The sequence below is a fragment of the Equus przewalskii genome, unplaced genomic scaffold, assembly GCF_037783145.1.
Source record: "Equus przewalskii isolate Varuska unplaced genomic scaffold, EquPr2 ChrUn-6, whole genome shotgun sequence".
Taxonomy (NCBI): Eukaryota; Metazoa; Chordata; class Mammalia; order Perissodactyla; family Equidae; genus Equus; species Equus przewalskii.
Genome location: NW_027228754.1, coordinates 348,604 through 361,608, shown reverse-complemented (window position 1 = coordinate 361,608; position 13,005 = coordinate 348,604). Strand labels below are relative to the sequence as shown.

Sequence of the window (13,005 nt, the reverse complement as noted above, 5' to 3'; positions counted from 1 at the left end):
CCCAAGACAAGTGAGTAAATGATCTTCAGATTAATTCAGGCCTAGCCTTTGTGTCTTCTAGCTGAGGCCTCAGACATCAGGGAGCAGAGACAAATCATCCCTACTATTTCCCATTCAAACATTAGTAGAGAAAATCAAGACTGTTTTAATTCACTCATAGCAAAGATGAAAACTATGAGCCAGTATGCTTTCCTTTAGGAAAAATTTTTTTCAGGAAATACTAAGATCCTTTGGAACACAGATTATATCTTATTTATCTTTGCATTTCCAACTCCTAAAGGAGTACCAAGCACATTGAGCAATCACCAAATATCTACTGATTTGAAATGTATTAATTTTATTTGCTTTTCTGACTGTTAGCAGGATGGTAATCAAGGAAAGGCTAGAGACATAGGCTATAAGAATTTCAGCAAGCGATCTAGTAATTATGCTGTAAACAATACCATCAAGAAAGTAGCACACACTTCTCCAAAGAAGATATACAAATGACCAATAAGTATGTGAAAAGAGGATCAACATCACAAATCATTAGGGAAATGCAAATCAAAACCACAATGAGATAGTTCTGTGCACTCATTAAGATGTCTATTGCAAAAAAATTTTTTAAAAACCAAATAAGTATTGGCAAGAATATGGAGTGCACTGCTGGGGGGAACATAAAACAATGTAGTCACTATTAAAAACAGTATGCCAGTTCCTCAAAAAAAATAAATATAGAACTATCATATGATCCATCAGTTCCACTTCTGGGTATACACCCAAAGGAAGTGAAAGCAGGAACTCAAAAAGATATTTGTACACCAAAGTTCATAGCAGCATTATTCACAATAGCCAAAAGGTAGAAACAACCCAAATGCTCATGGATGGAGGGACAGATAAGCAAAATGTAATATATGCATACAATGTAGTATTATTCAGCCTTAAAAAGCAATAGAGGGGCCGAGCCTGGTGGCACAGGGGTTAAGTGTACACATTCCGCTTTGGTGGCCTCCGGTTCGGATCCCAGGTGTGGACATGGCACCACTTGGCAAGCCATGCTGTGGTAGGCGTCCCACATATGCAGTAGAGTAAGATGGGCATGGATGTCTTCCTCAGCAAAAAGAGGAGGATTGGCAGCAGATGTTAGCTCAGGGCTAATCTTCCTCAAAAAAAAAAAAGCAACAGAATTCTGACACATGCAACAACATGGATGAACCTGGAAGATATACGCCAAATGAAATACGCCACATGCAAAAGGACAAACACTGTATGATTCTACTTTATGAGGTACCTAGAGCAGACAAATTTATAGAGACAGAAAATTGACTGGTGATTGCCAGGGGCTGGGGGAAGAAGGGAACGGGAACTATCCCTTAATGAGTACAGTTTCAGTTTGAGAATATGAAAGGATTCTTAAGATGGACAGTCGTGATGGTTGCACAACAACATGTATGTACTTAATGCCACTGAACTGTACACTTAAAAATGGTTAAAATGGCAACTTTTACATTATGCATATTTCACCACAATAAAAAAAAGTTAAAAAAAAAAGTAAAACGACAACCCAATTAAAAAATGAGCATAGGACTTGAATATACATTTCTCCAAAGAAGATATACAAATGGCCAATAAGCACATGAAAAAATATTCAAAATCAATAAAGGTTGCCAGAAAGGGGGGGGGGGCTTAGATCTATTTTAGATCTATTTTATATAGTTTGAGGTAGAACTAGAGCCACTGGAGAGAAGACAGAAGTTGTAGAAAGGGTCTTTCTGACGATAAGAGAAATTCCCAAATTAGAAGAGGGCAGTAGTGACTTCCTTGTCACTAGAGGTGCACAAGCATGGGCAAACAACCATTATGAAAATACTGCAGAGGAAATTCACTCATTAGGTACAACGGTGGCTTTTAAATATGTTTCTTTTGAGCGGCACCTTTTCTTCGAATGCAAAAATCAATAAATAAAACAGATCAAAGTAAAGTTGCTTTGCTTACCCAGGGCTGCGGGCCTACAGTGCAGTCTGCATATTGGCCAGCCCCACACAACTATCCACAGAAGCTCGGCAGAATATCCAAAGCCCCAAGGAGTACTCTTCAAACCAATGAAGGTGGTGATTTCATTAAATTTAAAGAACCCTTCCGACTAAGTTTTTAAAAACGTTTTCTAACATCCTTTCGAATGACTCTTGTTCTCCTGGTAACTTAACCCCTGTACACACTTTTGCTTTAATAAACTGACTCAATTTATTGCAATAAAGAGTACTTCATAAAGTGGTAACTTCACCATTTACTTCCATGCCTCCTCCCAAAAATTCTAAAAGTTAGTAGTAATAGAAAATATGATTCCAGATATCTCAGACATCTTTCCTGGATATGTTACCTTGGAAACAGCTCCATGTTCCCTGCTGTTTCTTTTTTTCCCACAAGTACACCTAGAGTTTCATAACTGGAAGAGCAAACAAAGGTAGTGAAAGACTCCCCTCACCAGCTTACAACCATTTGTTATATGACCCATGAAAAGGGCCAAGGCTTTAAATACAGATTCAGAATAATTTGAGTTCTTCATCATTATAATCCTCCCTCAAATCTTTTATCTCTTAAAAGTTTAAGTTTCACCACAAAGTAGTTGGGATTGAGGATCACTTATTAGCCTCCTTCTGTTTTAGCAGAATGCCCAATTTCTGCAATCAGAATTATTTCTGGAATCTGGCTTGGAAAAAAATCTGAAGGGTTATGGTATTTGTGGAGGTGGTTAAAAAATGGCCAGCCTTCCTGGCAGCAGAGCTCAAGATGCTTTGCTGGGTTAGCTAGAAAGGAGTAGATCTGCAGGGGTTTTTCTTAGAAGACACTAGCATAACAGCTATCAGTGCTACTTCTGAGGACAACAGAGAAACATATAGATGTATGTATGCATATGTATATACTCACATACATGCATGTATGTGTGTGTTTGCATACACATATATCCTAGCTCTATCTACTGAAAGGGCCTAGATGCAATGACACTCTGGTAGCAATGAGCACATCTAGCACCCAGATGTTGACTTCACAAGAGCTATCTTGAAAAACTCCTACTGGCCAAGTCTGGGACAATTTGAACATCAAAACAAATGAGTAACAGTGTAACCCTTTGGGCAAATAATCAGAAATATACGGACATCTATTGGTCTCTGTTCCCGGTTCCTGATACAGAGCTCCTAAAACCCTTATAATCTCCTGAGTGATAAGGATGCCAAGAGTATCTTTTGTTCTAATACTTGGTCTTCTACTCTGGTTCCTGATAACACAGTTCCTAAATCCCCTGAAGTTTCCTGGGAGGTAAGCGTCCTTTGTTCTAAAGAAGTGCCTCTGGATGAGGGCCGGTCACTAGAAAGACCAAGACATGATTAGAAGCTTGAACTTTCAGCCCCTGCCTTTTTCCTGGGAGGGGAGAGAGGCTAGAGACTGAGTTAATAATTAATCATGCCTATGTGATGAAGCCTCCATAAAAATCCCAAAAGTACAGGGTTCAGAAAGTTTCCAGGTTGGTAAATAAATCCGTATGTCAGGAGAGAGGCATACCCCAACTCCATGAGGACAGAAGCTCCTGTGCTCAGGACTCTTCCAGACACAGAGGTACCTAAAAGGGCAGCTGGCTGTTCATCTGTGTCATTTGTAATAGCCTTTATAATAAACTAGTAAATGTAAGTAAACGTTTCCAAGTTCTGTGACCCACTCTAGAAAATTATTGAACCCGAGGAGGGAGTCGTGGGAACCCTTGATTGATAGCTGGTCAGTAAGAAGTACAAGAGACAACCTGGGACTTGCAACTGGCATCTGAAGAGGCGGGCAGTCTTATGGGACTGAGCCCCTAAACTGCGGTGTCTGTGCTACCTCTAGGTAGTTAGCATCATAACTGAACTGCAGGACACTCAGCGGTGTCCAGAGAGTTGGAAAAGTGGTTGGTGTGGGAAAAACCCCCAGACATTTGGTATCAGAAGTACTGGAAGTAGAGAGGAAACAGTGGTGTTTTTCCTTTAATTGGTGTCATAAAAGTAGAGGAGAAATGAGTTTCCTTTTAGGAATCCTTGAGTCTGTACTGATAAAGAAAGCAAGCTTTACCCTAGAATAATAAATAAATCTAGAAGTTATGATGGAATTAGAAAAATCACAATTTGGCAACCACCATAGTAATAACTAATTCAGGCAAATACCATCAACAGATACTTCGTAAGTAAAAGTCTGATGAGAAACAGAATGTTTACAGTCTCAGAGTATCTCTCCACAAAATACGTATTAATTAATAAACCCAACATCTTTATCCATTAACTTTATAGTGGAGAAACCCAGCGGACACATTTTAATCAGTGATAAAAGTTTATAGTAATGAGATATAAATCACTATCATGTGCTGTCCCCTGAAACAATGCACTGAGAAGAACACAGCATCACTTCAGACGTATTCCTGCCAAAAACGCAAAAATCACAAGAAAACAAAAGAAAAATCCAAACTGAGGAACATTCTCAAAATGCCAAGGTCATAAAAGAAAGGAAAGACTAAAAAACTATTCCATACTGAAGATTAAAGAGACAACTAAATGCAATACATATTCCTGGGTTGGATCTTGGGCCTATAAGCACATTATTGGGACAACTGGCAAAATCTGAATGGGATTTGAGGATTAGATGGTAACATTGGGTCAATGCTAACTTTCTGATTATGACGATTATACTATGGAGAGTGCCCTTGCATTTAGGGAACACACTCAAGTATTAAGGAATTGTGGTAGGCAGAATAATGACCTCCCTAAAGATGTCCACATTATAATCCCTAGCACCTGTGACTATTTCACCTTATATGACAAAGGGAAATAAGGTGGCTGATGAAATTAAGGCTGCTAATAAACTCACCGTAAGATAAAAAGACTATCTTGGATTATCCGGATGGGCCGAATGTAATCACGAGGGTCCTTAAAAGTCTAAGAGGCTGGCAGAAGAAGGGAGTGAGAGAAGAAATGTGACAATGGAAGCAGGGTCAAAGTTATGGGATAGGAGAAGAACTTGACCCATCCTTGATGGTTTTGAAGATGGAGGAAGGAGACCACAAGCCAAGGAATTCAGAGCAGCCTCTGGAAGCTAGAAAAGGCAAAGGAACAGATTCTCCCCTGGAGCCTCCAGGAGGGAATACAGCCCTGCCAACAGCTTAATTATAGCCCAGTGAGACCTTCGTCAGACTTCTTACCTCAGAGTTCTAAGATAATAAATGTATTAAGCCACAACATTTGTGATAACTTGTTATAGCAGCAATAGAAAACTAATACAGGAGTAATGGGGCATCATCTTCTCTGCAACTTGTTCTCAAATCATTCAGACATGTTAACAAGCTGGGAGTCTACATAAAGGTACATAGGAACTCTGTGCACTATTTCTGCAATATTTATATAAATTTGAAATTGTTTCAAAATAATTTTTTTTAATTAATAGGAATTACATTTTGACCTACCAGAACTTTCTGAATGGTAGTTTACAGGACAGATTAACCTTCTAAGGCCAGAAGATAGAATTTAATCATCTTCTTATAAAAAAAGCCCTGAGGGAAATAATCAGGGAGGCTACGGGCCAACCTCCAGAACATCCACCCACTATTTCTAGATTCCCTGGCTCCAGAGACCTTACCTGTAGATAGTGATATGGGGAGACATAGGACGGTTTGAACCAATGTTCTTATTCCAGAATCTTTCCATCTCTTCTTTGGCTGTGGTTCCCAAAGGAACAGCACTAAAATAAAACCAGAAGGTTTTACAATGATTAAAAGTAAGCTTAGTTTAAATTTTTACACAATAGAAAGTTAAAATAAAAAATGTAAGCTGGGCAGGATGAACTCACTGTATTAGGAAAACATGTTCATCCACTCATCTTATTTTATGCCAAGTTTGATTCAGTTATTAATAACCTCAATTACCCAATGAGGTCATATCAGAGGATAACTCTTCTTTCCAATCCACCCAACACTCAGATCCAGCAACGGAAGTTCAACTTCATTCTTGTTGGGCAGCAGGGCAAGTACAATATTTTAAAACCATTCACATAAACAGATTACCCTTTTCACAGGCCACTGATGCTTTCTCATACATTACCACCTGCCCTCATCTGATCCTTGAAGAGGCTCTCTTTCAGGTTCTCAAAAATCAAGAACTGGATTCAGCTCAGTAGTTCTGAATAGTTTCTTGATTTCCCTTGTTACTGGGCTAGGTTGAAGCCAACTGTTAAACAGCTAGGCTCAACAATTTTTTATGCGCCTCTATTAAACACGATTCCATCTCCTTCAAAAAACTATCTCCCCAGGGGCCAGCCTGGTGGCGCAGCGGTTAAGTTCGCACGTTCCGCTTCTCAGCGGCCTGGGGTTCACTGGTTCAGATCCCAGGTGTAGACATGGCACTGCTTGGCAAAAGCCATGCTGTGGTAGCCCTCCCACGTATAACATAGAGGAAGATGGGCATGGATGTTCGCTCAGGGCCAGTCTCCCTCAGCAAAAAGAGGAGGATTGGCAGTAGTTAGCTCAGGGCTAATCTTCCTCAAAAAAAAAAAAAATCTCCCCATAGATTACTTATTAATTACAAAAGGAAAAAACAGTAACTTCACAGTGGGGAAAAAAACTAGCAGACATTTCCTGATTCAAATGATCAAAGTTAAAATCACTGATAATGGGACAATGATATCATATGCCCCTGATATGATTTATTGAGGCTATAACATCACTTATGCATTACTCTTGCCAAAAACGCATAAACCTGAATCTACTTAGGAAGTAAGCAAACAAACCCAACTTGAGAGAGACTCTACAAAACAACTGGCTTATATTTTTCGAAAATGTTAATGTCATAAAAGACAAAGGAAAACTAAAAAATAGCTCTAGATTAACAGATACTAAAGAAATATGAAAACTAAATACAGTATGTGAGCCTAATTAGACACTGGATAGGGGCAAGGTGGGTGGTAGTACTTCTAAAAAGTACATTATTTGGGACGAACAGAAAATCTGAAAAGCAACTGCATATCCAATAAGAGTACATTACTGTTAAATTTCTTGAATTCGATAATTGTTTTTGTATAATTATAGTGGGTTATATAAAATAATGCTCTTGTTCTTAGAAGTATTTACAAGTAAAGTGTCATAATGTCTGCAACTTAATCTCAAAGAATTCAGAGAAAATAATAAGAATAATTAAATATATAGCAGGCTGAACCACACTAAATTGTCAATATTAGACCAGTTTTGACTACAAAAATAACAATTTCATATTGTAAAACCTAAAATATATAGTGATAAGTAGCGAATAATAGCAAAATGTTAACAACTGATATACCTAAGTGAAAGGCATACAGAAGTTACTTCATTATACTACTCTTCCAACTTTCCCGAAAGCATAAAATATTTCCAAAATTAAAAGTTAAGGGCTGGCTCGGTGGCATGGTGGTTGGGTTTGCACACCCCACTTTGGCAGTCCGACGTTTGCAGGTTTGGATCCCAGGCATGGACCTACACCACTTATCAAAGCCACGCTGTGGCAGTGACCCATACAAAACAGAGAAAGACAGGCACAGACTTTAGCTCAGGGCCGATCTTCCTCACCAAAAATAAAAGTTAAAAAAAACAACACAGAGGCAATTGTTGAAGTCAACAGACTAGGAATGAATATAGCACGAAGAAATATATTTAAAGACTAAGTCCTGGGAGCTGCCCCAAATTAAAGGTTAAAAGAAAAAAAAAAGCATTAAAAGAAAGACTAAACAGAAAGGAAAAAGAATTAGATATCAAGAATTGGAGAAAATCAATGAAATCAAACATAGCAGAAAAGCTGAATGCGAGGAAAATTACGAAGAAACCAAAGAAATATTCTATCCTTCCTTCTTACTACTCCCAGACGAGAAAAACAGTGACCACAGTCACTAAGTTTTCAGCCAACCATCTACAACTACCTGCTTTCATACATATCCCCAAAATCTGTCAACAACCTATTGCCTTTCCCTGAGGAAAAAAAAAGCTAAGTAATAATAATCACAGATTTAGAAACTTACTTTCTGATACAGAGCTGAGGACTAAGGTGGGCACGGAGGCAATGACGGCCAACATGTCTGCAAAATAAGAGAATCAGGGTCAATAGACATTTAGAGACCAACTTCAGTCTATCAGCTTCTCTATTTTTATACTTAGGGGTAGAGGGATAAATTAAGAATAAGATGAAAACAATGACAGTATCAGTGTCCTTGAGATTATTTTCTAGTTGGAAAGCTACAACTTTAAATAACTTGAGAATAATCAGAACTACTACTTACAAATGCAAAATAAAGATTTAACTGAGCACAAATAACACAAGGTAAAAGAATAATCAGGGGCTGGCCCCGTGGCCGAGTGGTTAAGTTTGCTCCCTCCGCTGCAGGCGGCCCAGTGTTTCGTTGGTTCGAGTCCTGGGCGCGGACATGGCATTGCTCATCAGGCCACGCTGAGGCGGCATCCCACATGCCACAACTGGAAGGACCCACAACGAAGAATATACAACTATGTACCGGGGGGCTTTGGGGAAAAAAAGGAAAAATAAAATCTTTAAGAATAATCAGAGTTGGTAATGTTCAACAAAGAAATATAAAAGTGATTTTTTTTTTCATTTATTTTTTGGTGAGGAAGATTGTCACTGAGCTAACATCTGTTGCCAATCTTCCTCTTTTTTTTACTTAAGGAAGATTGTCACTGCGCTAACATCTGCACCAATCTTCCTCTATTTTATGTGGGATGTTGCCAATCTTCCTCCATTTTACGTGGGATGCTGCCACAGCATGGCTTGATGAGCAGAGCTAGGTCCATGCCAGAGATCCAAGCCTGTGAACCCTGGGCCACTGAAGCAGAGCATGTGAACTTAACCACGAAGCCACTGGGCTGGCCCCCAGAAAGTGATTTTTTTAAGCTAGCTCTTAAAGGAGATGATGGTTAAGACAAGGGTTAGAAAAAAAAAAAAGCCATCAGAATAAGCTACTGACAACACCAAGTATACAGCTTAGCTATAGCAGACACCTACTGCAAATGGATGAATTAAAAAGGTTGAAGAACAAGGAATTTGAGGAAGGAGGGTACTAAATATTAAGCTATCATTTTAGGACCTAAGTTCCAGACAACATGGATGAATTTCAGGTCAAAAAGTCTCTCATATAATAGTGCAAAAAATATGGGAATGCAAAGATTTCTTTACCACCCATATGAAAAGTTACTTGAAGAAGATACGCAAGTTTTCTCCTAAAAAGTTACTATTTTTCACATGTATATATCAGTTCCAGAACTGCTTCTCAAGTCTAAAACTGACATGCCCAGACATCCTATCTAAAGAGAATTTAACTGATGCAGAGTTTACCCGGCATTATGAAAAACACACGACTACTACACCCCTTTACTCACATTATTATATCAAATCTTTCCAAAAGTATTTAACAAAGTTATTAGAGGGAAGCTCTGGGACTAAAATTAGAAATATATTGACTCTACAAAAGTTTATTGTGTATCCACTATGTGAAGGCACTGTGGTGATATAAGATCTGATTAAGATCCAACGATCTTCTAAAAAAGCTCATAATGTCCCTCACACCATTGATATTAGATGCATAAACACTTCAAGAACCTTATGCTTTCCACTAGGACTCCAGAAGGACCCACTATTTGTAGGAAAAATAATCCAACCAACACTTCCTTCAGCTCTTCCCTCTTTCCAGTTTCAGACGCAGGAGGTGAATACAGACATTGTGTACCCAAAGCTCCCAGAAAGAAAGAAGTGGGAACAAATCTCTTTAAATCAATTGAAGTAATTGTGACTCTCAAGTTGCAGGGCATGCATTCCTCACACTAGGCTAGGTCCAGTCACTCAGCTGCCCAGCAAGAGTTTGCAGATGTGGGTTGGAATCTACAGCGCTCTCTCTGTCTAGTGCCATTGTTCCCCAGACAAATACCAAAGTAAACTCTGCACAAGGCCCTAACAGAAACTAGCCACACAAAGTCCATAACCTTATGTGAAATATGACAAAAGTAGATAACTATCCTTGTCTTTCATGTGAAACCAGGAACTCTGAGGAGATTTTTCTTTTTCTACCCAGGAATAGCACTTTATATGCTATAGCTAAAAAGTAATAATACTTTGGTTTTTTTAGTTAACAAGTCAGAACTTCTAATTTCTAGTTGGTTTTCCCTTCTGATGTATTATGTGTTCCCAAAAATGTCACCATTGCTCAGATCACTTTTGAAATTCTTCTCTGGATTGGGACAAGAGTAATGTAAAAAGAACACTGGACAAAGTAAAAAAACCCAAAACAGGGTTGTAGATCTGCATAAGTTGGTACAACTTTAGTGAGGCACTGAACTTCAGCTTGTTTTTTTTTCCTCCCCAAAGCCCCAGTACATAGTTGTACATTCTAGATCTAAGTCCTTCTAGTCCTTCTATGTGAGCCACTGCCACAGCACGGCTACTAACAGACAAGTGGTGTGGTTCCGTAACCGGAACCCAACCCAGGCTGCCAAAGTGGTGAGAGCACCAAACTTTAACCACAAGACTATCAGGGCTGGCTCAAACTTCAGCTTTTATAAAATAGGATTGATCATACCTACCTTATTGTTGTGGGGAGGATTACATGAGAAAATGTACAGGACAGCATTCCCCAAACTCCAGTATACTACATGTACCTAGGATACTATTAATATTTCATTGGTCTCCTCAAGGTCTTTAGAATTCACATGATATTCTTCTTTTCAAAACCCTCAGTGGTGATAAAAATATTCATCAAATTGAATAAAACTATTTTTGGTCCAAAACAAGATGTGACTATAACATAATGAGTTTCTCTTACAAGACCTCTAAACTTGATCTAATGGTATGCCAAAAAGTTTCATAAACGCCTGGGGTAACAGCAACACTAAAATAGATGTATAATAGGTCATAATAAATGACCTTGCCCAAAATAAATGGAATTAGTGACACTAGTAGAACTAGAAACCAGCTCCTAGAACTTCTTAGAAGGTATTTTCCCTTGAGGTTAAATCAGCACATTATAAACAGTCCCAAATCCCCCTAGTGAAATGGAATTAGATCCAGAATTTCAACCAGGAAAAAAATGTTTTTAATTTTCTGTTTCTCCTAAAAAAAACCCCTTGTGAGACATGAAGAGAGAGGTGCCCTTCCCATAAGAGCCTCAGATTGCCACTAATGAAAAAGAAGTCTATTTCTTGGCATTGAATCCTAGTGGTGACAGTCCTACACACTCAACATGATACTGTCTGGACATACTAAACAAGTATAATGATCCTCAGCTTCTAAACACTAACCCTTAAACTCCTAAAACGAACCTTTTAGAACCAATATGATCATTTCACGCTAAATGTTAATTACAACAAAAGCCCCTGACATCTAACAAAATACGCTATACCAAAGAATTCAAATCATTCAATATGGTCAAACTACCTGGAATAAAGGAGGCAGTTCTGGCAAGACTAGCCCTGGCACACCTTCGAAAAAAAAGATACATTTGGAAAGGAGAGGCAGGGAGAAAAATGAAGGATTAAGATAACCCATTCCTGATGTCAACCCCAAGAGAAAACATTTCGTCACCGAAAAAAACTAAAAGTCCCTCTATTTTTATACTGGGTGACTGAAGTGGAAAGGGAAATGAGAAGACATTTGGGGAAATCAGGAATTAAATCTCAACAGCATTAAAGCTAACTTTCCAAAACAAACAGTTTCCAAAAATAGCGCTGGCACGAAACTTTGCTGGGATTCGTACCAGGAGTGTCTAAAGTCACGAAAGTCGCTATGGCTAGAAAGGCTCTGAGTGGAGATTGAGGCCTAGACAGTAGAGAGCTGAGAATCTTAGAAAACCTAGGGTATTTCTCCGGATAGTGAACTGACATTGTAGAGGAAAACTGGGACATCCACTCCCCCCAGCTAAACGGATAAACTAAAAGTGAGTATCCTGGGCTGCTTTGGGGCAGCACAGCGACCACTATGGGCGCTATTGCTAATCGCCAGCCCCGCAGGTATCCCGGTAGGGGCCAGAGGCCCGACAGGAACTCGGACAATGCCCATTCATTGCCAGCAGCTAGTGTTTGCAGGAGTTAGAGACAAAGGCAAAGTTCACCAAAATCTCTCTTCCCGAGGCCCGATCCCTAAATAAGATTTCGAAATTGTAGGACCTATGACCCGTGGACCTCCGAGTTAAGAGCTACTTATTTCCTCGGAGCTTGGCTCCGAGTGCCGCCTCGACAGCACCCTGGGGCAGAATTACGAGAGGTGGGGAAGCAGAAGGGGCGAGAGCCGCGCGACCCCTTCGCAGGGAGGAAGGAAAAGATAACGGGCCGGTGACGCCGAGGCCCCACGGAGAAAGCGGAGCGGCTGGGGGAGGGGAGGGGTCGTTAGGATTCCGGGACGCGAGGCCCCCACACCCAGGAGCCCTTTCCCTGCCCAGACGCAGGGTAAACAGCTGTCAGCAAGAGGTGAGGGGCCAGCGCAGGTCTCCCGAGGGCCGCGGGCACCGACTCCCAGCCCGACACTAAAGTCACCTCAACAACAGCGCAGCCATCTTGGGTTCCGGCCTGGACGGAAATGACGCCAAACGGCCCCGCCTCCTCTGGGCGGTGGCGGCGGGCGCGCGGCCTCTGTTACGTGACAACACGGGGCTCCTAAAAAGATCAGCAGCCTCTCTGGCTCAGCCCTGTTCAGACTGTTTGCTGACTTTCTTTTGTCCTTTGGTCTCCGCCCCCGCCTCTCCTCAGCTGACTTCTACTAGAATTTGCCAGGGTTTCGGCAGAAATGCCGCTGGGTCCAACTCCGCAGTCACCTGCGTAAATATTCATTATGTTTTGCACCACTCAACAGAGGGCTTGCTCAGATTCTTCCCTGAGCACCTGTCAGTCTCATTTCACTCCCTCTCCCTCTCTGGTGGAACTAAAAACGTCTTGGTAGGCCGGCTGAGACACCCAGGGATAAAGATACTGTAGGCTCCCTCTCATTCTATTGT

General features: G+C 40.3%; 1 protein-coding gene across 2 annotated transcripts in view; it reads right to left on the bottom strand.

Annotated features, from left to right (window-relative positions):
* SDHC (succinate dehydrogenase complex subunit C) overlaps positions 1 to 13,005 on the bottom strand; it is a 30,237-nt gene extending 17,232 nt beyond the window's left edge. Inside the window, exons 1-4 of one of the 2 annotated variants that reach the window (XM_008533877.2) lie at positions 12,548 to 12,710; positions 8,038 to 8,094; positions 5,635 to 5,736; positions 2,360 to 2,425 (exon numbers count right to left, since the gene is read on the bottom strand). In XM_008533877.2, coding sequence (XP_008532099.1) covers positions 2,360 to 2,425; positions 5,635 to 5,736; positions 8,038 to 8,094; positions 12,548 to 12,567 — 245 coding nt within the window. In that variant the 5' untranslated portion in view covers positions 12,568 to 12,710. Of the gene's footprint in view, positions 1 to 2,359; positions 2,426 to 5,634; positions 5,737 to 8,037; positions 8,095 to 12,547 lie in introns of both variants that reach the window. The other variant, XM_008533879.2, reaches the window with a different exon arrangement.